Raw genomic sequence first — 25974 nt, forward strand, 5'->3', positions numbered from 1 at the left:
TGCTGTGCGGCGGCATGTACCTCACCCTGCACCTCTGCACACACAGTTTGGGTTCTATCCCACCCTCCATCTCTGAGAGCCTCTGATCTTTGGCTGCTGTGGAAGCTGCTCTTAACAGGCCCCTTTCTGACGCAGGAACTGGCCATGGGGTTTTCTTGGAGGAGATTTAATCTTCTCCAAAGGGGTCCCCACGCTGCAGGCTGAAGCTGGCTACTTGGGGCCACACCAAGCACAGCCCTGCCCTAGGAAAAGGAAGGTCATTGACCTATTGAGCAGTGACAGCATGTCCCCACTGCACACCCAGCGAGACAGGCTTCCAGCTCCAGCTGACACATAATGTGACTGAATGGGCCAACAGAGGGCACTCCTCAGGTACCACATCCCTTCTCACCCCCATGGTCCGTGCTCCTCACTGCAGCTCTCCTGCCTGTTCTGTCCTGCTTCCATTCACAGGGCAGCTACTGCAGCAGCCCCCACAGAGCGCAACGCAAGGTTTCAAGCCGGTGTGGAGCGTCAGGCCCACTGCAGTGTAAACACTCGGGTGCCTCTGCACAGCACTGTGTGTACAGGAGCTGCAGGCAGCCAGAAGGGCTGGAGCCTCCCACCCCAGTGCTGAACGGGTTGCTTAGTCCCAGCAATTACATCCACCGAGCCCCCTCTGCCCACAAGCCGGTAGGCTCCAGCCACACGAGACGCGTCCAAAGAAAACGGGATGCAGTGAAGGAACATTTACAAAGTATTCATTATTCATGAGTGGAGATGATGGGCTCCTGAATTATGAATTGCTTTCAATTAGAGGCATTGGGTTTGAGCGCGTGACGCCACGGGCCCGCAGCGGGCGGGGAGGCACAGCAATGCATCTGCAGCTGATGTGATCTGAGACAGCCATAGGCACAGGGACATGGCTTGCCTAGGCTCTGCTCCCTCCAGCCTGCACCTTCTCTGCCACCCAGGCCTAGGGGGCAGGGATGAGCCCAGCTCATGTCACTTTGGACTGGTCTGAAGATTCCAACCCCAGCAGAACTGCAGGCCCGACTCAGGCCATCTGATACCGAGAGTCTCCTCCTCGCGTGGTGAATGAAGGGGCAGAGCCTGTTGTATGCTGCACTGACCCAGAGGCACCTGAATGGATTTTAGGGCAAGAGGACACTATTGTTCATCAGGGCCAGACAAACTTGTCCTTTGGGAAGGCACAAACCATCAGGCCGCAGGAAACTCCAGCTCGTACAGGATGCTACAGTTCGTCTCCTCAGCACCACAGGCTACTGTGAGCCCATGCGGCCTGTCCTCCACCCTTTACACTGGTTTCCCATAGCCAAGAGAGTCAAGGACAAGGACCTGTACAGGTCTAAGGCATGGGGTGAGGGCCATGGCCAACAACTCCACCTCTCAGGCAGTGAAACTTCCTACCATGAGGATAAAGCTGTTCTGTGTGGGAGACAGAGCTTGCTGGGGGGCTGGTCTGAGACTGTGCAGAAACTCCCCTGGGAGCTAAGCCCAAACTCCCACTCCCAGCACCAGAGCCACTGCTCTGACCTGCCTTCTCAAACACAAAGAGCAGCATGGACATAGCGAGGGGGGAACCTACCAAAACATTCCACTGCCCACATCTTCTCTCCTGGAAAGAGGATGAGAGACAACTGCTAGCCATGTTGCTTAATGCATGAGTAGAAGGCGCTCAAGTACTGGGGTGCTGAGGGCAATACAAGAACCTGTATAATATAATATAGAAACAGCCTCCATTTTACCCAGGCCCTGGATGTCCCGGGCAGGGTTTGGGATTAATGTGAGCATGGAGCTCATTGAATTCTAAGGACAACCATACTTGCTGCTCATAGCCACACCATGGTAGGTCGTGCATTGGCCCCAGGCTTGAGGATCTGTGAGGAGAGCCTAGAAAAACTTGTTTAAGCAAAGCACTGTTATTCTTCCATAAATCCTATTGGATTCTTCCTTTATACACAGTGGATGACTGACACACAAGGCCAGCATGGTGGGACCAATGAAATCGAACTGTACAGACACTGCCAGCTGGTGATACTGGCCAGGAGAACAGACCTGCAGCCCAATGGGATCAGCTAGGATTTAGTGGCCTGGTGCTGCACTGAGGAATTCAGATACAAATTCATCCACAACCCTGAACTCCTGGCATGCCCTGTTTGTAGGGAAAGTCAGTGTTAGCCTGAAGCTCAGAGTTGGCCAGGCAGCCCCCACATTGAGCTTTGTATTGACATAGCTCAGCATTCTTACAATGGGCCCACTGTGATCAGATCAGGCTCCTAAGGCAGCCGATAACCGTTCTCCCCTCACACACCTTCCCACTGCATGTACCATCTCGCCCCATTCCCCACTTGAGCAGGGGCTAAACAAGAGCTTGTGCTGGTTTGGCAAATGCTGCATATTATATTTACAGGCAGTAACAGAATCAGAGCTGCTGTGAGCATCACTCCAGTGCCCAGGAAAAGGTTAACCCAGTATGTAGTTGCTGCTAGCAAGTCTCAGGGGATTATCTCTAATCTTTATGGCTCCAGGCTCTTTGATAAGCTCATTCTCCACCTGGCATCAGATTATTTGCTGCTGCTTTTTACTCCAAAGTCTTCAACCCAGAGAGAGAAAAGCAGGAGAATAATGGAGAGAGATAAGCAGGGAAGGAAGTCTGGACAAACTGGAGAGAGTCCACAGGACACCACCACAAATGATAAAAGGTTTAGAAAACCTGACGTATGAGGAAACATTTAAAAAATGAGAAAAGAAGACAGTCTTCTGTGTTAAAGGTTGTTATAAAGAGGATGGCTGTTATAAAGAGGATGTGTTAAGGGCTGTGATAGAGGATGGTGGTCAGTTGTTCTCCGGGTCCACGAAGTTAGGACAAGAAGTAATGAGCTTAATCCGCAGGAAGGGAGATTTAGGTTAGATATTAGGAAAATCTTTCCAACTGTAAGGATAGTTTAAGTATTGGAATGTGTTACCACTGTAGGATCCCCATCCGTGGAAGTTTTTAGAAACAGACAGCTATCAGGCATGGTCAAGGTTTACTTGGTCCTGCCTCAGCAGAGGGGGCCGAGCTAGAAGACAACCGCTCAAGGTCCCTTCCATTTTTATGATTCTATAGAACAGCTCTGCTGCCAAGGCCAGCCTTTATGGGCCATGAGAGGAACCAGGGACTTGCTATTCTGGGAATGAGCAATCTTGTCCTTGTCATGAATCCGATTACAAAACAGCACAGGGACTATCTCAGCACCTTGCATAAGGGGTTTGTTATCAGCAGTGCCACTTAATTACTGTACAGATCATCACCGGTTTCAGAGTAACAGCCGTGTTAGTCTGTATTCGCAAAAAGAAAAGGAGGACTTGTGGCACCTTAGAGACTAACCAATTTATTTGAGCATGAGCATCCGATGAAGTGAGCTGTAGCTCACGAAAGCTCATGCTCAAATAAATTGGTTAGTCTCTAAGGTGCCACAAGTCCTCCTTTTCTTTTTGTACAGATCATATATTCAAGGGGAAACAAGTTTAACAGCTGTTAGAAGAATAGCTGTGAAGGCTTTGCACACCGTGGATTGGTGAGAGGTGTTACTACCTCGGCAGGGGATAGCTGAGCAAGTGACAGTGTGAAAACATAATGGCACCTTCCACTGTCTGGGAAGCGAAGCAGCAGTCCGCTTGCTGACAGATTACGTCCCACAGAACGTATGATCTCCCCCCTGCAAATACAGCCCCCTGCCCTGCTCCCTCATCCAGCTCAGCTTAGTGATAGGATGAGATTGATCCTGGCTCTGCCATTCGCTTACTTTGTGGCCTTAGGAAGTCACTTAATCCACAGTTATAGAATTTAGGTGCCCACAGTTATGGATGTGGGGACAGGTTTAGCTTTAACCCATCTTCCTCAGGCTTCCAACCTGCACTGCCCACCTTTGCAAAGAACTTTGAAATCCTGGGCTGAAGGGCACTAGGAGAAGGGCACAGTGTAACGTGCCTTGGCACTTCCCCCATCAGCTTCTCCTCTGTGGCACACACTGCACTGCGGCTGATGCTAACACCCATCTGCCAGCTGAGAACAGCCGAGCTCCATGGGACTTGTGTGCACTGCCATTAGTTCTTCCATGAATGGGCTCTGCAGCTAAACAGGCAGAAGGGGAGAATGTCCCTCCAGGCTCACACGCACTCCTAGGAAGACTTATTTCTCACTCTCAGCTTGCTACAAGAGCCTGGCCTGAGCAGTATAGTGCAGAACAAGTCCAACCTAGTGATGTCCACGTGACACATTGAAAACCAAACAACCCAAGCAGTTTGGGTGCAGACGGGGGCCCGGGCCTGCCTCTCTCCCTCTACAATCTATTCAGCCAGTGCTGGGCTTCCTCTACTTCCATTCTGCTCTTCAGGTGCCATCTCTTCCGGGAGGGAGAGGTGAGTTTGGTCATGAGTTTCTTTTTCCACACTAATGGCTTATTGGCCACTCAACAGGGTAGAGTGCCCTCTGTTCAGAGGGGAATTTGCGCCCTGGCGTTGCCCCCAACCCCTCAGCAGGAGAGCACATTCCCCCATGGGCCACCCAGCCTGGCCTATTAGTTCTCACTCCTCTGTCACCTGCAAATGGGCATCAGCAGCATCTCTTTCTACTCCTTTACTTTTAAAATTGCTTGTGTTTTCCCAGACAGGCCGAGCCAGCAGGACCATGAGGCGCTAACCCTGCTGCCAGGATCAGGTTTTTACTGGCTGATTAAAGCCATGATTTCCAGCTACTTGGAACTTTAAATAAGCAAGAACCTTAGAGATTTTGTACGCTCATTGGTCAGATCTTCCCAGCAGAATAAGCAGCAGCTTTCCAACCAGCTTGCTCAGCCACACAAATAATTTTCTTTTGGTGAATCAGTGCTTAGGCTTGTGTGAGGGATCAGGAAGCATCCGTAAAGTGACCATATTCGGGTGTCGTGTCCGAGATTTCTATCCACCTAAGAGAGAAAGGACAGTGTCAGAACTCTGCCTGCACAAAGCCAGGGCTTTAAAATCTCAAGGGAAGAGAGAGGAAATGGCCCTGCGAGAAAAACTCCACAGGTCCAGCATTACTGCACTTCTCCTATAAGCCCCACCCCGGCCTCCCAGCCAGAGCCACCACCACTGACAACGTCAAAAGCAACCTCGCTTCTCTTGCTTTAACCAGCAGGGCAACTGAAGGATGACAAGCTGTTGAGTGTACTCAAGCTCTTCCCTACAGCAGCTGCTGGAGGAAGCGGTGAAAGAGCAATATTTTGCCCAGGCTCTGAGCTCTCCACCTCTCCTCATAGTCCTTCTGTGGATTGGTGCTGAGCTCTGGGACAGCACAAAGCTCAGGGAGATATAAAGTAAGAAAAATAAACTGTCATGTTTTAATGGAATGACAGCTAGTAGCTCGTGCCAGCACAGTGCAGGCAGGCAACGCATGAGCATTACATACATAACTGTGACAATGTGCCTCAATCCTGACCTGGCATACCCCCTGCAATTCCACTCCACACATTCAGCTCTTGAAATGTAACTCAGTTCTGAGCCGCTTCCGCCCCCCACCATCCACACGCACATGGAGTGCAGGGGATGTGTGTGTGGAAATGTTGCAATGTGGACACATAGTGAGTAGGAAGAACCCCACTGAAATCAGTTTACTTGTGAGCCACGAGAGAACTTGGGCAGTGGTTTCCCCAGTTGAGAAACTTGGACATCGGCCTACTGTGGCACCAAATTCCTTCCAATTAGCAGCATTTAGAACAAGCCTTGTAAAGGCCTATTACAAGCCAGTGTCCTGCAAGAGACCCCACCAGCAACTACAGAGCCACATACAAAGGCTTTTAGACCGAGTTATAAGACCAGAATCTTAGTTACCCAACAAGAGCAGCTGGAACAAGCAGAATTATTGCCCCAAACAGAAAGGGGAATCCCTTCATGAAGTGCAGGCTTGCAGGGTAGAGAGAGTTGAACACTCCTGTGGCCACAAGCGAGCAGAGACCTTCCACGCAGGCAACAGAGGCAAAAAGAGCACCTGGAAAGACACCAACGTCAGAGCTTAGCAATGAAGCTCCCCTTTTGGCCACCCTGACCATCTCGGTACATTTCAATAAGGCAATCTGGACCTTACTAAAATATTTCCACTCAGATCAGAAGGTGGCCCTTTTTCTTTGCAGTGCAGGTGCCAAGGGCTGGGAGCTGAGATAGGTATGATGGGCCAAGTTCAGCACGAGTGTAAGTAGGATAACTCCACTGCCCTCCATAAGTTGCACTCACCACAGTGCTGAATCTGGACACTGCATCAGACGGACTGTAAATCCCCCGAGGCAGAAACTAGCTAAACGTAAGTGCCAAGCACATTTTATCACCCAATAAATATTAAACACAGCAGAGATCTGCAGGTTTAGTTTTATAACCTTGGAATCAAATTTACACTAGCTTCACTCTAAGAGGGGCCCACATTAGCCGGTTGGAGGAACCAGCGCTTTCATTTAATCACTGGGAAGCCATTTCTGGGCTACACTGCACTAAGCCCGTCTTCCCCTCTCCTGACTCTGCAGGGGCATTTCCAGCCAGGTCCGTGTACAGGAGGCAAAGAGGCCCAGGTCTCCCCAGCGTTATGGAGAAGGGTAACCCTACGTCCTGTGGTCACATCCTTTACTAGCGCCGAGTTCTTCCAAATGTTGCCAGCTCACGCAGACCAAAGCCATACCCTGGGTTATTAGTGGTTCCAGAGTTTATTTTTCAACCCGTTCTAACTCCAGTTCCCGTGAAAGGTTTTGCGACCAGTGGGAGGTCATAAGTGACCCAGCCCCAAGATTTAACGTGCTGCTTTTCTCTTTGACTAGATCTTCCTCGGCACATTCTAGTCCCAAGTAGGTTCACTGTATTGCCTAGAAAAACTGCTCACAATGCTGCACAATGACTGTCCTGTGCAGGGCCTGGAGATGTGTGCATATGCCAGCGGGACGAGGGATCAGAAGAGCGCGGAGTTTACCCGACCTGGTCCTTTTGGTGCCTCCTGCCAGGAGAGGCTGAGGCACACTCCTTGGGTTGTTTGGTTTTTAATGTGTCACGTGGACATCACTAGGTTGGATGTTTCGGAGCCTGCTGTGGGTTATACGGGTTGATCACTTACCCTGATCTTTCTCATCCACTAGTTTGGACAGCTTTGCCCGGATCACTGGAGTGGCTGCCATTGAAAGAAACAGGATTCCATAACCTGTGAGTGAGAAATAAGACACACCCAGGAGGTTTCCTTACCTGTGGAATAACATTGCTAGCTTAAAACAAAACCAACCCCACAAATAAAACACTTGTAGCTGCCAAGGAGCCTGCCATCCTCCTGCCATTAGCCCATGCGCGCCCTGCAGCCCACCTTCTTCTAGGGCCCCTTTGAGGGTAGCTTAAGATACCTTGTTTGTGTGGCTTTTGGTTAGTCTACAACTGTCTGTAGCGATTCCCTCTACCTGCAGCACCACCGCCCGGTGGGGACAGTAAATACAAGGTGTGACAGGCTGCTGATCTCAGCAATTTTGGTATATGGATACTTTGGAGACGTCTCTTCTGCCTTTCTGTCTTTCCAAGAGGATGCCATCCTCTCCTCACTCCTCTGGCAATTTTTAAGCTAGGACACTGTGCTACCTGGACTTAGGGATTCAGCATCACCTGTGAACATCAGTGGTGTCGTGGAAGCAAGTGAAATCAGAACCAGGCCCGAGATGTTGGAGAGCAATCCTAACTCTGCTACCCAGGTGTCTTCAAGGCACAGCTGCAGTGCCCGCAGCCCTGCCAGGCTGCTCAGGTAAGTCAGGTAACTAGCCGCTGAGCCATAGCCAATCAGATCAGAGCCCCAGCAGAGAGGGGAGCTGAGTTCGTATAGGACAAAGATGTCCCTGGCTCCAAAGTGGATGGTGACAATGAGAAAGAAAGTCAGAGAGTAGAGAGCAAGCTTCTGCCTGGATCTCTGGTACCCTGGGGCTACATACAGCCTGTACACAGACACGTAGTGACTGAGGGTGAACAGCTTGGCTGGTTTCCTCTCCTTCACCGATTCCTGGAGACAAAGAGCAGCATAGAGGGCAGTGGCAAGACTGACAGCAAACACGAGCCAGAAAGGATTGATGTAGCCCTGAGCTTTGCGCCACTGCCCTCCAATGATGCTGGCCAACATGCCTGCCATGCCAAGGCACGCCTCCAGGATGGCTACACGGAACGTACGGGAACGCTGGTCACTGATGTCCGCCACGTAGGCAAAGCAGCTGGCCAGGATCAGGTTGTAGTCCCCCATAAGGCCACAGAGAATGCGCCCAAGCAGGAAGTAGCCAACAGGCAGCCTCAAGTACATGACAAGGAGATAGATGGCAGCCTGCAAGGCCATGCCCACAGCAGGCAGGATGAGTGTGGGACGCCGACCCACGCTGTCACTCCATGGTCCAAAGAGAGTCACGGAGAAGAGACCCACAAAGAAGCCTGCCAGGTTGATGTAGAGGTTCCAATGGGAGGCCAAGGTCGCCACTTCCTGAGACAGGAGAACAGACACAGGCAGGTGAGGCCCCTGGAAGGCACAATATCTGTCCCTCAAGGTCTACGTACCCGGCCCATCACCTCGGGGTCTGAGCGAGGTGCCGGAGCTGCGAAAATATGGCCCAGCTTCCTCCCAGCTCTGCCTGGCTGGGCACAGAGGGGTTGTGGGGCAGCCCCTGAACCCTGTGTACAATGGGGCCACGGCAAGCCCGGGGGTGCGGCCGCAGCCCCAGCCCCCCTAGTTCCAGCACCTCTGGGGTCCCAGGGCTGGGCCCGCTCTCGGGCACCCACCCACCGACAGCAGTCGGAGCGCAAGGGGCCCGCGCCCCCCGACGGGCTGCCCGCGCCCCCCGACGGGCTGCCCGCGCCCCCCGACGGGCTGCCCGCGCCCCCCGACGGGCTGCCCGCGCCCCCCGACGGGCTGCCCGCGCCCCCCGACGGGCTGCCCGCGCCCAGCACCGCCCGCCTCCCGGCCGCCTCGCCCACCTGCTGCCGGGGGTCCCCCGCGCCGCTCGCGTTGCCGCAGCCGGGCGCGCCGCTGGCCGCGGAGCCGTTGTAGCCGAGCTCGGCCCCGAGCCGGTCCCACAGGTACTGGGTGCAGAGCGGGGCCTGCAGGGCCAGCGCCACGGTGCCCAGAAAGAGAACCGGCTCCACCGCGGGGGCGGCCCGGGGGCAGCGCGGCCGCCCGCCGCCAGCGGGGCCCGGGCTGTCGGCCATGGCGGGGGCCGGCGGAGCGCGGCGCGCCGCCCGCAGAGGCAGGAGGCGGAGGGGAGGCAGGCCCCGCCCGGAGCGGACGGCAGAGGGCCGGGGCCGCGGCTGCCAGACGCCTCCCCCCCAGGCCCCGCATGCCCGGCGGCCGGAGCCGCCTCTGCTGGCCGGCGCAGAGCGTGGGACGGCCTCCATGGGGAGAGCGCGGGGCTGCCGGGGACCGAGCGCCCCTGGGTTCCGCCCTGCCGGGCAACGCGCTCAGCCCTTCCCCGCAACTAACCCCCGTGCCCAGGCTCAACCCCTCTTGCCCGTCTGCATTTAACCCAGTGCCCTGGGCTCTGCCCTTCCCGCCCGTGTGCGCGGTAGCGGGGAGCACAGCTTCCACTTCAGTTCATTCCCCTCCCACCCTTTTTGGGAGCGAGGCAGTACAATGAAAGGGGGCCAGGAGTCATTTCCTCCAGTTGTCTCCTTTTAGCACTCTTCACCTTCTCCCATTCCCTCCGCTTTGGGAAAGTTGCAAAGTAGCCAAAGGGGAAAAAAGGAAAAGTGAAACTAAAAAACCCCTACACCTTCTGGTGCATTCAGTGGCAGAAAAAGGAGAAGGGGAAAAACAGATGTCAGCATTTCTGGTTTTGACAAAGGAACACACAAGTTTTGCTGAAAAGAAAATCTTTGCAAAAGTCTTGAGTTTTGAAAAAGCCTGTTTTTAAAATGGGGGGAAAACAGTTGTAAGGAATAAATTGCATTCAGCTCTAATGATCTCTTTATCTGGGATCTGATAGGGCAGCCATCACCCTGCTCTGTGAGCTCTTCCAGTCAAGGCAGGAGTCTAGTTCCATAGGGACAGAGCCTGCAGAGCTGGGATGAAATTTCAAAAGCACCTAAGAGTTAGATACCCAGGTCCAGACCCATACAAGTATTTCAGTGGAAAGTAGGGGCTTAAATAGCTTTGGGGATCTGGGCCCCTCTGATTTTGGAATCTGAGGGGGAAGGGGAATATTTAAAGCCATCAAATCAAGGAAGTAAAGGTAAGCACACGTGCAAGTGTTCTGCAAATCAGGGCCTAATTTACATTATATTACACATTGTGTTGGAATTGGCACTTTGTCTTTTTTGGGCAACAAATACTTAAACTTATGCCGTGTAACTTCCCCTGTACTTTCTCCTTTTGATTAGTTCATAAGCTAGTTTTGAAGAACACAAGTTCAAAATAAAAAACAAAAGCCTGTTATAGATTTTCTTACAAATTGAGGGCCTAAACTAGTGATCAACACAAGAAATCCAAGGGACTTCAGTGTGTTTCTGACCATTTGTGGGACTGGGCCCTGTCTGGTGATGAACTAATTAATCTTCAATGAGTTCATGACCCAACAAGGTGTGAATTTGCATAGTTCTATTGATGAAAAAGTTAAGTTTTTATCTTAGCCAGGTTAATCTTCAACAAGATGATGTTTGACAATGAAGGAGTTTGTTACAGGCTAGCTATCAGGTAATGACCATGACAATAAAAAATCTGTTTCAGCAATTTTACCACAAATGATATAGCTGTGTTTGCTTATGAAGAAGACTTGCTGTACTTCGCATACTTCTTGGTGGCAAAAATAATGTATGTTGCAAAGCTAAGGAGATGGAACTTTGAACATTCACATTTCTCTATTTCTTATGAACAGAATCACAGAACTTACTGTTGTGTCACTACTTAATTATAACATAGCATTCAACCACATTCACGTTAGTGACTGATGAATACATTTAAGATAAACTGACAATTTATTAAAATGTTTTCCCCCCTCTCAAACTACAGCTGTAAAAGAAAGTTATAGTTAGTAACTGAAATAAACAAAAGTCTGGAGAGTCAGATTGTTGTTAAGGTTATTCAGGAATAATTTCAATTAAAATATAATATGTTGGGATTCCCTCCGAGACCTTTTCCATTTGGCTTATCCCCAACACCTTGTCTAGTGCTGGGAGAACATGTCAGGTCATTCCAAAACATTCAGTTTGACTCTGGATTTTGTCACTTAAGTTCCTTACTTGGCATACAGCAAAGCTACGATGAGTTGATCAGACTCAACCATAGGGGGTGAGTATCTGGCATTCCACACATCCAGAGTTACACAGATAACCTCTTCCTTTGTGTTCATTTATATGTTACATTGCATTTGCTGTACATTACACCACACATTTTTGGATTGGCTTAGTTACTTTGCAGGAACCAATCCCAGACAGTGTGCTCTGTCAATATGCTGTTCATGTGGAACCTGATCTTTATATTCCATGTTTATCTTGTCCATAGTCCCTAGCATAAAGCTGTTGTTTCTTGTCTAGCTAGTACAGAAATCCTGGACTCCAGCATACTGTTTGTCAAGCCCCTATTTACAACTGAACCTTCCATTCATCTTCCCAATTATGCCCACTAAGAAATGAAGCAAGTTACTTATGTCAAGCCAGGCCTACATAATATTTGAACTTATTTTTAAAGGCTGAATATAACTTAGCAGCTTTAACTTGTAGCAGTTTCTGGCTGAGTTACTTTCAGATTTGAGGATATTTAAGTAGCATTCATCTTCCTTCCAGCCTGGCTGTATCTGGAGATTTGTGACCCGTTACCTGGAGAATGCTGTATTTCAGGAAAGTAAAAAATGCTGGGCCCTGGAAAGCTGAGCTCAAAGCAATGTCCTGTCCGTGTGTCGACTCCTGCACAACGCACATATGAGGTCACGGAATGGCTACCCCAAGGTGGGCAGCATCTCCTCATGAGTCTGCATAGCAATTCACAGTGCATGAGGAAGACAAGTCATTTTTTAGGCTGTCTGTCCCTCTCAGAAGAGCATTTTGCTGGATCATCTGACATTTCAGACTGTGGTCTTTAGATAAGCATTAGAGTGACCTGTTTTGCTCTCTAGTTTATGTAACTGGGCCACATCCTCAGCTAGTGTAAACTGTTGTTGCTCCACTCAAGTCAATGAATATATGCCAATTTACACCAGCTGAGAATCTGGCCCACTGTATTCCTTCCCCTCCACTCCCCATGGGATCTCACTGGTGCTGCTGATTGCTGATCCCCTCAACTGCAGGTCAAAACACCTGGTCCCTAGACTAGAGCTAGGGCAAGGCCCGTTTGTCCTTCACTTCAGGTGGATGACATTATTGCTGGAGATGTTCATCTTCAAAAAGAGCCGGTTTTTTAGAATTCTTGTATGTGTTTGCTACAGTATTTTTGTAGTTTCAGCAATTAGAATGGAGAGGAATGCAAGGCCAGGCAGAGTCTATCCTGAGCCCCCAGCTGATATACAGAAATAGTCGGTTATCCTTCTTTCGAGGGAGAAGAATGTTTGTGTGTCTACCCCTGCAGGTGCTTTCCCCAGGAAGCATATGCAGCTTTTACCCACTAACCACAAGCTCTGGATGGAGAGAGCTGCAGGACCCCCAATTACACTATTGCCAAATGGCACCACCAACTCACCTCTCAGCAGGTAGACACCCATGTACAGCACCTCATCTCAGCCAGAAGAATTGTGGGAGCTTCGGTGGAAATAAGGAGTGGAAATGGAGCTTCCAGGGATGTGTGGCTATGGAGGAAGAAGAAGTATTTGTAAGCTGAGGTCTTTTTGCATTTCTGTCCCAGAGACAGGCCTGCAGCTGAGAGCTGACCTTCCCACTAGCCACAGAGAGCTGGGAATAAAACTTCCTTTTGGAGTCTGATGGCAAACGTAGGAAATAAAAGCATAAAGTGCTATAATGAAGAAATTTCTTTGCCGTTGGCCAGTCTCCTGGTTTATAATACAGTTTCCCTCTTTCCCACCATCAATACACTCAGATACTGTACAGCAGGGTTCTCACCCTTTTTCTTTCACAGTCCCCCCCAGACATGCTATAAAAACTTCAAGGCCCACCTGTGCCACAGTAACTGGTTTTCTGCCTATAAAAGCCAGGCCTGGCATTAAGGGGTAGCAAGCAGGTCAATTGCCCATGGCCCCAGTGCCCCATGAAGCTAAGTTGTTCAGGGCCCCAGGCTTCAGCCCCATGCAGTGGGACTTTGGCTGTCTGCCCTAGGCCCCAGTGAGTTTAACACTGGTCCTGCTTGACGGACCCCCTGAAACCTGCTTGTGGCCCACAGGAGGCCTGGACCCCTGGTTGAGAACCACTGCTGTACACTACTTCAGGTTAAGAAGATGCTAAAGTGTACGGATGATAGTTCAGTCTAAAGCCCTTCCTAAGAAGATGGAGATGTTAAAACTCGGGACTATTGATTATTTAACACAACAGGATGTTCCTCTTGCACACAGTGAGCCTGAATCAAGGGAGCAATCTGACTTGCTTTTCTCCAGTTCTGGGAGCTCAAAGCATCCATAAACCCATTTTAACTGCCCTAGGAGAATTCTTTGTTGAGGGATCCTTTGTTGGTGATGAGCCACTATGACAGTTCTTATGTCACCCTCTGTGTCTGGCCATTGGCTGATCCAGGAGTCCCTTGGAGCCATGGGCAGATGGGCAGGTTGGTCTAAATTAAGCTGGGGATGGGGTCAGATGCAGGACTAGGCAAGAATAAAGGCAGTTTAAAGCTGCCTCTATCTGCATACCCACTCTTGGTCCTACACTGAGCACAGCTTGGCCTGAGCAAAGACTCTGGCCCTGTAGTTTCCTAATTGCAGATTTTGTTGCAGTTCCATGACCAGAGCATTCTTATTCACTTTAATTGCTATCAACTGTTATGTAAAGGTAGGTATGAGATTTTTTTAAAATCCTGTTTCCCTTATGAACTCTTTGTGTGGTAACAATGTCCCTCTGCATTTATCAGTTGCTTGCCCCTTATTTATGGCTGTTGCCAAACACAGACTTATGCTAAATTGAAATTAATTTCTTGTTGTCCTTAGAACTTCCTTTCCACTGCACTTGCGCTTTCTGCTTCTTCCATCCTGCTTATGAAATCAGGCTGTTTTTATAATGTAAGTGAAGTAGGCCCTGTATATATTACATCAACAGCCACCATATTTCTTTGGACAATTAAAGTTTTGGAAAAAAATGACAAATGACTGATTGCAGGGTCTGGAAAGTAATCTCATCGCAGCAGGAGGTCGCTGGTTCTTTCAGAGCATTCAGGCATTGGGCTTGTAAATTGCACAATGAAATTGTAGCTGTGCTGGGTAATGAAGTTACTTAACATCTGCCATCTGCGGATCTTAGAGCTTTATACAAATACTATTAATTAATTCAGCCTCCTGCCTCCTACTCCCCGTCTTACCAGGGTGCTGCATTGCCACCAAGAGCTTAGAACAAAACTGAGGTATCCTGACTGCCAGTGCCCTGATTCAACCAAGAGACTGTCCTGCAGTGACATGATCATTTCTCTCCAGTGACTGGATGAAAAAAAAAGGCAAGATTAAAAACGTATCTTCCCTTTTGGCCTTCTGAACAACTGAGATTAGTTTACAAGAGTGACATTTTTAAGAAGTAACCATACAGTAATCGGTGAGTTTAATGGGCCTGCTAGTTTCTGTGGAAAACTCTCAAAACTCATAATTCCTCCTGACACAAAATAAATAACTTTCCAATAAAACAAATGTTGGTGATATTACTGTAGAAACACAACATTAATATCATGGCAGATGTGCATAGGATACTATTTTGAGAAAACCACTAGATTAAAGAATGCTAGGTTGCTTGATTAAGCACCAAAGTGAAGATTTATTCTGCTCATGTGCATTATGATATAGTCTTTAATTACATGATCACACACTGATTCTCAAACAATAGAAGTGAACATTATACAATTTTTTCTACAATCTTGCTGAAATCTTGGACACGTGTATTATCTTGTAGTTGTGTGTCCTACTCTGTGTCCCAGACAGTGTCCATGAGTGGTGATTACAAGATATGCAGTCATTAAGGCAGGGCTCCTGCAGCTGTATTTCACTTCAAGTGGAAGTTCGTGAATCAGTGACTGATTTCTAGAGCTTGTTTCTCTCCTTGACCTGCTGCACTGACAGACAGCACATTGTGTAGTCCACCTTTACTTTACTGTAGTTACAAGTTAAGATTCATTGCTAAGAAATTTTATACAAAGCTGTAATCATGTGTCCGTTATTGATCTCAGTAAAGCAACCAGGCAGATACCCTGGAAGGAAATTTACATTAGTGCAGATGATATCTATTTGCAGATGCTTTATAAAACAGATAAATTGACATGGATATTTATGTCACTATATAGACATAAGAGGAACAATGAAATCAATGCAAAGAGCCTTTACCTGTGTTACATCTATTTATTGTGTATTCCACCAAGAATTCCTGTTGTGTGCTCTGACATTACAAGAGATTACTCTAGCATCATTTTAAGCCTTGAAATGTTCCTTTGGGTCCCTCTTAACCTCATCACCCAAGAAAACAAAAAGTTGACACAGGGTTTTCTGCACAATCAGTACAACCATGGCACTAGCCCTTTTCAGACTCTGAGTTGTGGGAGTTCCTCTGAAGGCAGTGAGGTTCTTGTGTTTGATTTTCCCCAGTGTCTTTGTACATTGGATATTGGGTTTCATGACATTATTTGTAGCTGTTTTGCTGGTGCCAGAACTGTACTAATGCTTCAGGCCTTACTCTAGGAAAGTCTATGTTTATGTCCATCCCTGTTCAGGACAGTACTGGAGCATGTTCAGTGGGACTTAAGTACATACTTAAATGTTGGCGTGTCCTTCAGTGCTGTCCCGAATAGAGATCCTTTCTGGAATCAGGAACTCAAATTGGTCCTCCATTTCAGATGTTGCTTTTGTGGCATGGACCTCAATATCCAGTATCTTGAGCTGGCTTTTTAAGGAAAACACATATGTTTCTGGCCACATTTCTGTGTCACTGTGTTTCATCAGTTATATTGGGAACAAAGAGAAAAGCTATCCTCTGTTAGCACTGTTTTCAAAGACAGTCAACATTTCAACTTGATAGACCTCAAAATGCCATTAAAGAGCAAGTGTCCATGTGAGGTGGAAAAAATCTGAGACTGAAGTCTTTTAAGATCCCAGACACGCCAGCCTTGTGATTTACACAGAACATATCCTGTACGAACTGTTGCCAGTCATGTAGCCTTTCTGAAGCATTCTTGCAGTGGTAGCAAAGACGTTTGAAGAAGAATGCACACTGAGTCCGGCACCTGGAAGCTGTGAGATTTAAATGAACGGCTTCACAAGGACCCCAAGTTTCCCTGAATCTGTTTTGCATAAGGACTTGTCTACATTAAGTAATATTATTGTGTTTCCTTTGAATGTGATTGTGAAGACTCAACTTAGCGACAAGTTGCTGGCCATGATTTGTCGTGGTGTGTGCTGTTGACTCACTCCTGGCTAGCACTGTGCCAGATAACTCAAGTCTTGACAACCCTCTTCAGACATGATTGAACGTTATAACGTAGACATTTTAGTCTCAGTAATATTGTTCCTAAAGGGCTCCCTGAGGGCATCACCTTCTTCCACTGTCGGTGATACCATAGTAGGGACCAGCCTGCTAGCAACAATTCCATCCATTTCTTAGTGAGATCAATGTGAAGTCCCTTCCATTGTCTCAGAAGCAAAGAAATGTAGAGCTTGTCTACACAGGGCCTTAGTTCGCACTACTTGGGATGTACATTCTAGTGCATGCTAGCATGTTGTGCCCTAACTGGCCTGTGTGGGCCCTGCTGAAGTTCCCTAGTGCACTTTAATATACTCCTGTTTCAAACAGTGCTATTTTAATGTGCACCAATAAACGTAGTGCACATCAGCAGGATCCACCTGGGTCAGTGAGCGTGCGACATGCTATTGCACATTGGAATGTGCGTCCAAGCCAGTGCAGACTAAGGCATTGTGTAGAAAAGCTCCTAGTGCATCCCAGTTTTTGTGACTTTGGGCCCAATCCTGAACGTCTAACTCCAGGCCAACCCTTCAAGGAGGTTCTGTGTGAGTGAGGAGTTCAGAACCAGGCTCTTGTGGGGTAACATTGCCTGACCAGAGTAGGGGCAACATACTTTGCTGGTGTAAGCTGGTGCCACTCTAACAGTAAGTGGAGCTGTGCAAGTTTACACGAGCAGCAAATTGGGCTCATTTTATGGTTTAATTACTGTAAAAACCTTACAGCCTAATTACCTGATGCAATAATTACCCCACAAAAGGAGTCCAATTCTCTTCCTAGGGTATGAAGTAGGAAGGCTGGGATCTCTGCAGTCTCCCTCTGAGACTGGTTGGGCCACAGTGAGTTAATTCTCTGCTGAATTTATCAAGCATCAGAAAGATTTCCCTTAGAAAGTTCCTGGCCTGTCCTTCCTTCTCTGCCCCTCCTTTCTTTGTTCTCTTTTCTCTTTCACCCTGATCACAGTTCTAAAAACAACACCCTACCTGCCAAGGTCAATGTTTAATGTTTCAGAGCCTTTATATAATCCCCATGAACAGACCTGTGCACGTTTCTTCACTGGACTAGTTCCAGCACCATGACTGCTGTGTGGAGAGTGATTGTGGCCCACAGGAATTATCTGATTGCTTTGCTAGTACCTTTACTGATTCTTCCTCTCCCGCTGCTCGTTCCTACCCAGGTAAGAACTCTTCACTGCACTAAGAGACTCCGAGTTATTTGGAGAGCACTGCGTCTTTTAAATTACAAAACCAAATGGGAACCACAGGTCCCTTCCCTGAGTAACTTCCATTGTTTCTGAGCTGGACACTTACCTTTCCAGCTAAAAGAAAAGGAGTACTTGTGGCACCTTAGAGACTAACTTTTCTTTTTGCGAATACAGACTAACACGGCTGTTACTCTGAAACCTTTCCAGCTAAGTCCCCTTAGACAACTGATGGGGCACCTGGAATACTACAGCAATGAGGACCTCACTGGATAGACAGACTTGTAGGTCTATCATGAAAATGTGTTACTGAATTACAGTAAAAATGTAACTTGCTTCAGATGATGGCCCCGATTCAGCAAAGCATTTTTGCACGTGCTTAAAGTCCATACCTATGTGCCTAACCTTAAGCACATGCTTTAAGCCTCAACTCAGGAAGCATTTTATGCTCAACTTTTAACTTCCCTCCTGATTTTCTCAAAAAATGCCTTTTCTCCTATTTTTCAAGATTTGTCTTGAGACTGAGGAAACACTGTCAGGATTTTTTGTTTTATAAGTCAACAGGACAAGGCATTTCTGAGCTATGGGACAAAAATAAGGTGTGTTTCCCTTTTTAAAAGTTTTGGAACTTTTTTTCTTTTGGAAAATTGTTTTTAAAGAATGATTTGGTCTAGAATCTTTAAAAGTCCTGGGGGACACTTAGTGTTTATGATTACTTCTGACAAAGTTAAGTTCAAATCTTGGAATTAGTCACTATAGACTTTTAAATTGTGATCATGCTAAGATATTCCAGTGGACTTTAAAAACTCTGCCCAAAGTCTGTTAGAGTTTAGAAGTTCTGCTAGCAGAGTGCAGCCCACACAGAGTATGTAAACTCTCAAATGAGCCGCACTGGTTCAGGGAGGCTACAAACTCTGCTCGCAGGATTTGATTTGGATACTCTTTCGCCTTGTGTTTCAGTCACATTATAATATAGCACAATATAGTATCTTTAGCAGAAAAAATATAAACTTCAACATCCTTTTCACTTAATTACACACACAAAAAAACTGTGAAAGAACAATTGGAGAATTGTTCTGAATTCAACACAATGAAATTCAATAAAGACAAGTGCAGAATACTTCACTTAGGCATCAAATGCACAACTACAAAATGGGGAATAACTCGTTAGGTGGTAGGTACTGCTGAAAACAATTGGGGGTTATAGAGGATCAGAAATTGAATACAAGTCAGCAATGTGATGCAGTTGCAAAAAAGGCTAATATTCTGGGGTGTATCAGCAGGAGTGTTCTATGTAAGACGAGGGCGGTAATTATCCCATCATACTCAGCTGGAATACTGTGTCCAATTTTGGGAGCCACACTTGAGGAAAGATGTGAACAAACTGGAGAAACTCCAGAGGAGAGCAACACAAATGATAAAAGGTCTAGAAACCTGGATCAATTTGGAAAGATTAAAAATACTGAGCATACTTAGTCCTGAGAAGAGAAGACTGAGGGATGGCCAGAGAACAGCCTTCAAATATGATAAGGCTTATTATAAAGAGGACTGTGATCAATTGTTCTCCATGGCCACTGCAGGTAGAACAAGAAATAATCAGTTTAATCTACAGCAAGGGAGATTGAGGTTAGATATTAGAAAAACTCGCTAACTCTCAGGGTAGTGAAGCTCTGGAACAGGCTTCCAAGGGAGGTTGTGGAATCCCTATCTCTAGATGTTTTTAAGAACAGGCTGGACAAACAAGGGCCAGGGCTGGTCTAGGTTTACTTGGTCCTGCCTCAGCGCAGGGGGCTGGACTCAATGACGTCTCAAGGTCCTTTTCAGCCTGACATTTCAGATTCTATGATTATTAAGGTTATAAAGCCAAGCACTCAAAAGTCAGGAAATGACCAGGATGAAGGTTGCCTGTGCAACCTTAATTCAGCCCTCCTGTGTGCATGCATTATGATATGGTCTAATTACATGATTGCATACTATGTTTTTCCACAGGACCCCAGCCTCATTCAGTGCACAGAGGATGGACAATGTACACTTAAAGAGCAGCTATTCCAAATTTGCTTTTATCCTCATTGTACAATGTTTGGCCCTGGCCTTATTTATTGTCCATTATTCAAACTCTGCACTGGATACAGAATTATTAATTTCTTCATGGGTTTTTCTATGGCACTCATCACTACAGTATGAGTGCTTCACATACATTAATTAATTTACCTTCACAACACCCCTATGTGGTATGGAGACGGTATTATCCCCATTTTACAGATAGTGAGCTGAGGCACAGAGATTAAGGTCAAAAATTCCACTAATTTTGGGTGCCCAATTTGAGACACCAAGGACCTGATATTTTTGAGAGTACTTAGCATTATATTGACCGTACATGTTTAAAACACAGCTCCTATTGACTTCCATTGCAACTGTGAGTTTTCAGCATTGCTGCAAATGAGACCCCAGGCTATCAAGTTGGGCCCCCAGAAAATGAGACACATACAATTACTGATCCCCTGTGAAAAGTTTGGTTTCAGTGACTTGCCCAGCATCACACTGGAATTCTGTGGCAGAGGCAGAGATAGAATCCAGTTCTCCAGGGTGGCATTTAACTGCCTAACTATGAAATAATCCTTTTTCTGCCTGCAATCCTTTGTCTCATTCATTACACACCTTCCAACTTCTGAAGCAAAAGAGGAAGGGTCCTACAAACATATTCCTCCACTACACAGCCCTGATTCATCTCCAGAGCATAGTCCATCCTACACACTAAATGAGTTAGGGATTCTGTGGAGAAATAGTTTCTGATCATGTAATTAGACTTCATCATAATGCATACACATCACAGGGCTGAATTAAGGTTGTATATGATAACTTCCTAAATATTGAGTACTTGACTTTGTAAACTTAACATTTATTCAGATTTTTGTGCAATTTCCTGCACAATTTCAATTAAAAAAGCAAACTGAAAAAAACCCATACATTCCATCACATGGCATGATATTGACACCCACATGAGTTATCAGCAGGGTTGGAACCTTTAGATCCATGGCACAGATCTCTGCAACCAGAGCAAAAATAATTGACAGCAGCAGTAGGTTGTCATCCTCTCTGTGGACCAGCACAGAGGGAGATGAGACATACACGTTGCTAGGGGGTTTTACAGATTTGCTGGCAGCAGAGGAATGATGAGACTCAGGAATCTTGGGTTCCACTCTAGGCCCTGGAGGGGTGTTTGCTAGTGGGCACAGACTTTTCTGCCCCACCCCCTCCAATCTGTCCCTGTTCTGTCTCTTCCCCACCCTGGATCCTTGTCCCAGTTCCACTCTACTGCTCAGGTTTCTCATCCCAGTTCCAATCACCTTGGCCAGCCACACCTAGTCTCCCCCTCTGGGACTGCTATCAGTCCCAGTCTCTCCCCCTCCCCATACTTTATTCCCAGACCAGAAAATAACCGTTGGGTATGTTGAAATGCCTGTACTTATCCTTGGGGACCCAGCCTACCCCTTAATGCCATGGCTCATGAAGCCATACACAGGCAGCCTGGACAGTGGTCAGGAGCTGTTCAACTACAGGCTGAGCAAGTGCAGAATGGTGGTAGAATGTGCATTTGGACGTTTAAAAGCGCGCTGGCGCAGTTTACTGACTCGGTTAGAGCTCAGCGAAACCAATATTCCCACTGTTATTTCTGTTTGCTGTGCGCTCCACAATATCTGTGAGACTAAGGGGGAGATGTTTATGGCGGGGTGGGAGGTTGAGGCAAATCGCCTGGCTGCTGATTACGCACAGCCAGACACCAGGGCAGTTAGAAGAGCACAGGAGGGGGCGGTGTGCATCAGAGAAGCTTTGAAAACCAGTTTCATGACTGGCCAGGCTACGGTGTGAAAGTTCTGTTTGTTTTTCCTTGATGAAACCCCCCGCCCCTTGGTTCACTCTACTTCCCAGTAAGCTAACCACCCTCCCCTCCTCCCTTCGATCACCGCTTGCAGAGGCAATAAAGTCATTGTTGCTTCACATTCATGCATTCTTTATTAATTCATCACACAAATAGGGGGATAACTACCAAGGTAGCCCAGGAGGGGTGGTGGAGGAGAGAAGTACCAGGAGGGGTGGTGGAGGAGGAAAGGACAAGGCCACACAGCACTTTAAAAGTTTAAAACTTATTGAATGCCAGCCTTCTGTTGCTTGGGCAATCCTCTGGGGTGGAGTGGCTGGGTGGCCGGAGGCCCCCCCACTGCATTCTTGGGCATCTGGGTGAGGAGGCTATGGAACTTGGGGAGGAAGGCGGTTGGTTACACAGGGGCTGTAGCGGCAGTCTGTGCTCCTGTTGCCTTTCCTGCAGCTCAGCCATACGCTGGAGCATATGAGTTTGATCCTTCAGCAGCCTCAGCATTGAATCCTACCTCCTCTCATCACGCTGCCGCCACCTTTCAGCTTCAGCCCACCACTTACTCTCTTCAGCCCGCCACCTCTCCTCCCGGTCATTTTGTGCTTTCCTGCACTCTGACATTGTCTGCCTCCACGCATTCATCTGTGCTTTGTCAGTGTGGGAGAACAGCATGAGCTCAGAGAACATTTCATCGCGAGTGCATTTTTTTCACTTTCTAATCTTCACTAGCCTCTGGGAAGGAGAAGATCATGTGATCCTTGAAACACATGCAGCTGGTGGAGAAAAAAAAAGGGACAGCGGTATTTAAAAAGACACATTTTATAGAACAATTGGTACACTCTTTCACGGTAAACCTTGCTGTTAACATTACATACATAGCACATGTGCTTTCGTTACAAGGTCGCATTTTGCCTCCCCCCAGCGCGTGGTTAGCCCCTCCCCCTGGCTAACAGCGGGGAACAATTCTGTTCAGCCACAGGCAAACAGCCCAGCAGGAACAGGCACCTCTGTGTGCAGTTCTGGCCTCCCATGTTTAAGAAGGATGAATTCAAACTGGAACAGGTACAGAGAAGGGCTACTAGGATGATCCGAGGAATGGAAAACTTGTCTTATGAAAGGAGACTCAAGGAGCTTGGCTTGTTTAACCTAACTAAAAGAAGGTTGACGGGAGATATGATTGCTCTCTATAAATATATCAGAGGGATAAATACCGGAGAGGGAGAGGAATTATTTAAGCTCAGTACCAATGTGGACACAAGAACAAATGGATATAAACTGGCCACCAGGAAATGTAGACTAGAAATTAGATGAAGGTTTCTAACCATCAGAGGAGTGAAGTTTTGGAACAGCCTTCCAAGGGAAGCAGTGGGGGCAAAAGATCTATCTGGCTTTAAGATTAAACTCGATAAGTTTATGGAGGAGATGGTATGATGGGATAACATGGTTTTGGTAATTAAATATTCATGGTAAATAGGCCCAATGGCCTGTGATGGGATATTAGATGGGGTGGCATCTGAGTTACCCAGGAAAGAATTTTCTGTAGTATCTGGCTGATGAATCTTGCCCATATGCTCAGGGTTTAGCTGATCGCCATATTTGGGGTCGGGAAGGAATTTTCCTCCAGGGCAGATTGGAAGAGGCCCTGGAGGTTTTTCATCTTCCTCTGTAGCATGGGGAACGGGTCACTTGCTGGAGGATTCTCTGCTCCTTGAAGTCTTTAAACCATGATTTGAGGACTTCAATAGCACAGACATAGGCGAGAGGTTTTTTGCAGGAGTGGTGGGTGAAATTCTGTGGCTTGCATTGTGCAGGAGGTCAGACTAGATGATCATAATGGTCCCTTCTGACCTAAATATCTATGAATCTATGAATGGCCCCTTAAGAAAAGCACCCTATTTCAACCACCGTGACCATGAATGATATCACTCTCCTGAGGATAACACAGAGAGATAAAGAATCATAGAATCATAGAATATCAGGGTTGGAAGGGACCCCAGAAGGTCATCTAGTCCAACCCCCTGCTCGAAGCAGGACCAATTCCCAGTTAAATCATCCCAGCCAGGGCTTTGTCAAGCCTGAAAGAGTGGATGTTGTTTGAACACCAGCAAACATACACTGCAATGCTTTGTTCTACAATGATTCCTGAGTACGTGCTACTGGCCTGGAGTGGTAAAGTGTCCTACCATGGTGGATGGAATAAGGCTGCCCTCCCCAGAAACCTTTTGCAAAGGCTTTGGGAGTATATCCAGGAGAGCCACAAATGCCAGGGCAAATTAATCATTAAACATGCTTGCTTTTAAACCATGTATAGTACTTTAAAAGGTACACTCACCAGAGGTCCCTTCTCCGCCTGGCGGGTCTGGGAGGCAGCCTTGGGTGGGTTTGGGGGGTACTGGCTCCAGGTCCAGGGTGAGATTCCTGGCTGTTGGGAAAACCGGTTTCTCTGCTTGCTTGCTGTGAGCTATCTACAACCTCATCATCATCATCATAGAATCATAGAATCATAGAATATCAGGGTTGGAAGGGACCCCAGAAGGTCATCTAGTCCAACCCCCTGCTCAAAGCAGGACCAATTCCCAGTTAAATCATCCCAGCCAGGGCTTTGTCAAGCCTGACCTTAAAAACCTCTAAGGAAGGAGATTCTACCACCTCCCTAGGTAACGCATTCCAGTGTTTCACCACCCTCTTAGTGAAAAAGTTTTTCCTAATATCCAATCTAAACCTCCCCCACTGCAACTTGAGACCATTACTCCTCGTTCTGTCATCTGCTACCATTGAGAACAGTCTAGAGCCATCCTCTTTGGAACCCCCTTTCAGGTAGTTGAAAGCAGCTATCAAATCCCCCCTCATTCTTCTGCAGGCTAAACAATCCCAGCTCCCTCAGCCTCTCCTCATAACTCATGTGTTCCAGTCCCCTAATCATTTTTGTTGCCCTTCGCTGGACTCTCTCCAATTTATCCACATCCTTCTTGAAGTGTGGGGCCCAAAACTGGACACAGTACTCCAGATGAGGCCTCACCAATGTCGAATAGAGGGGAACGATCACGTCCCTCGATCTGCTCGCTATGCCCCTACTTATACATCCCAAAATGCCATTGGCCTTCTTGGCAACAAGGGCACACTGCTGACTCATATCCAGCTTCTCGTCCACTGTCACCCCTAGGTCCTTTTCCGCAGAACTGCTGCCTAGCCATTCGGTCCCTAGTCTGTAGCTGTGCATTGGGTTCTTCCGTCCTAAGTGCAGGACCCTGCACTTATCCTTATTGAACCTCATCAGATTTCTTTTGGCCCAATCCTCCAATTTGTCTAGGTCTTTCTGTATCCTATCCCTCCCCTCCAGCGTATCTACCACTCCTCCCAGTTTAGTATCATCCGCAAATTTGCTGAGAGTGCAATCCACACCATCCTCCAGATCATTTATGAAGATATTGAACAAAACCGGCCCCAGGACCGACCCTTGGGGTACTCCACTTGATACCGGCTGCCAACTAGATATGGAGCCATTGATCACTACCCGTTGAGCCCGACAATCTAGCCAGCTTTCTACCCACCTTGTAGTGCATTCATCCAGCCCATCATCATCTTCTTCCTCATCCCCAAAACCTGCTTCCGTGTTGCCTCCATCTTCATTGAAGGAGTCAAACAACACGACTGGGGCAGTGGTGGCTGAACCCCCTAAAATGGCATGCAGCTCATCATAGAAGCGGCATGTTTGGGGCTCGGACCCGGAGAGGCTGTTCGCCTTTCTGATTTTCTGGTAGGCTTGCCTCAGCTCCTTAAGTTTCATGCGGCACTGCTTCGGGTCCCTGTTATGGCCTCTGTCCTTCATGCCCTGGGAGATTTTGACAAATGTTTTGACTTTTCAAAAACTGGAACGGAGTTCTCTCCCCATACAGCGATCAGATCCCATACCTCCCGTTCGGTCCATGCTGGAGCTCTTTTGCGATTCTGGGACTCCATCATGGTCACCTCTGCTGATGAGCTCTGCATGGTCACCTGCAGCTTGCCATGCTGGCCAAACAGGAAATTGAAATTCAAAAGTTCGCGGGCCTTTTTCTGTCTACCTGGCCAGTGCATCTGAGTTGAGAGCGCTGTCCAGAGCGGTCACAATGGAGCACTCTGGGATAGTTCCCGGAGGCCAATACCGTCTAATTGCGTCCACAGTACCCCAAGTTTGACCCAGCAAGGCCGATTTCAGCGCTAATCCCCTTGTCGGGGGTGGAGTAAGGAAATCGATTTTAAGAGCCCTTTAAGTCAAAAAAAAGGGCTCCGTCATGTGGACGGGTGCAGGGTTAAATCGATTTAACAC

At 47.6% G+C, this 25974-nt stretch overlaps 2 protein-coding genes and 1 long non-coding RNA gene across 3 annotated transcripts in view; 2 read left to right on the forward strand and 1 right to left on the reverse strand.

Annotated features, from left to right (window-relative positions):
• Window positions 1-723: 723 nt before the first annotated feature.
• Window positions 724-9547, reverse strand: SLC46A1 (solute carrier family 46 member 1). Its single transcript, XM_048824313.2, has 5 exons — window positions 8992-9547; window positions 7648-8500; window positions 7118-7201; window positions 5857-6013; window positions 724-4952 (listed from the first exon to the last, which is right to left on the reverse strand). Exons 1-5 carry the CDS (start codon window positions 9406-9408, stop codon window positions 4895-4897), a joined length of 1569 nt encoding a protein of 522 aa, XP_048680270.1. The 5' UTR covers window positions 9409-9547; the 3' UTR covers window positions 724-4894.
• A 2317-nt stretch (window positions 9548-11864) lies between these two features.
• On the forward strand, window positions 11865-14777 carry LOC142069515 (uncharacterized). The gene is made up of 2 exons (XR_012665370.1): window positions 11865-11952; window positions 14462-14777. It is a non-coding gene; the product is annotated as an uncharacterized LOC142069515 (long non-coding RNA).
• A 2883-nt stretch (window positions 14778-17660) lies between these two features.
• The window catches only part of SLC13A2 (solute carrier family 13 member 2), a 35065-nt gene continuing 26751 nt past the window's right edge, over window positions 17661-25974 (forward strand). Inside the window, exon 1 of the mRNA XM_048824296.2 lies at window positions 17661-17767. Within this exon, the coding sequence (XP_048680253.2) occupies window positions 17666-17767 (102 nt within the window). The 5' untranslated portion in view covers window positions 17661-17665. The remainder of the gene's footprint in view (window positions 17768-25974) is intronic.

The sequence above is a fragment of the Caretta caretta genome, chromosome 17, assembly GCF_965140235.1.
Source record: "Caretta caretta isolate rCarCar2 chromosome 17, rCarCar1.hap1, whole genome shotgun sequence".
Classification (NCBI taxonomy): Eukaryota; Metazoa; Chordata; order Testudines; family Cheloniidae; genus Caretta; species Caretta caretta.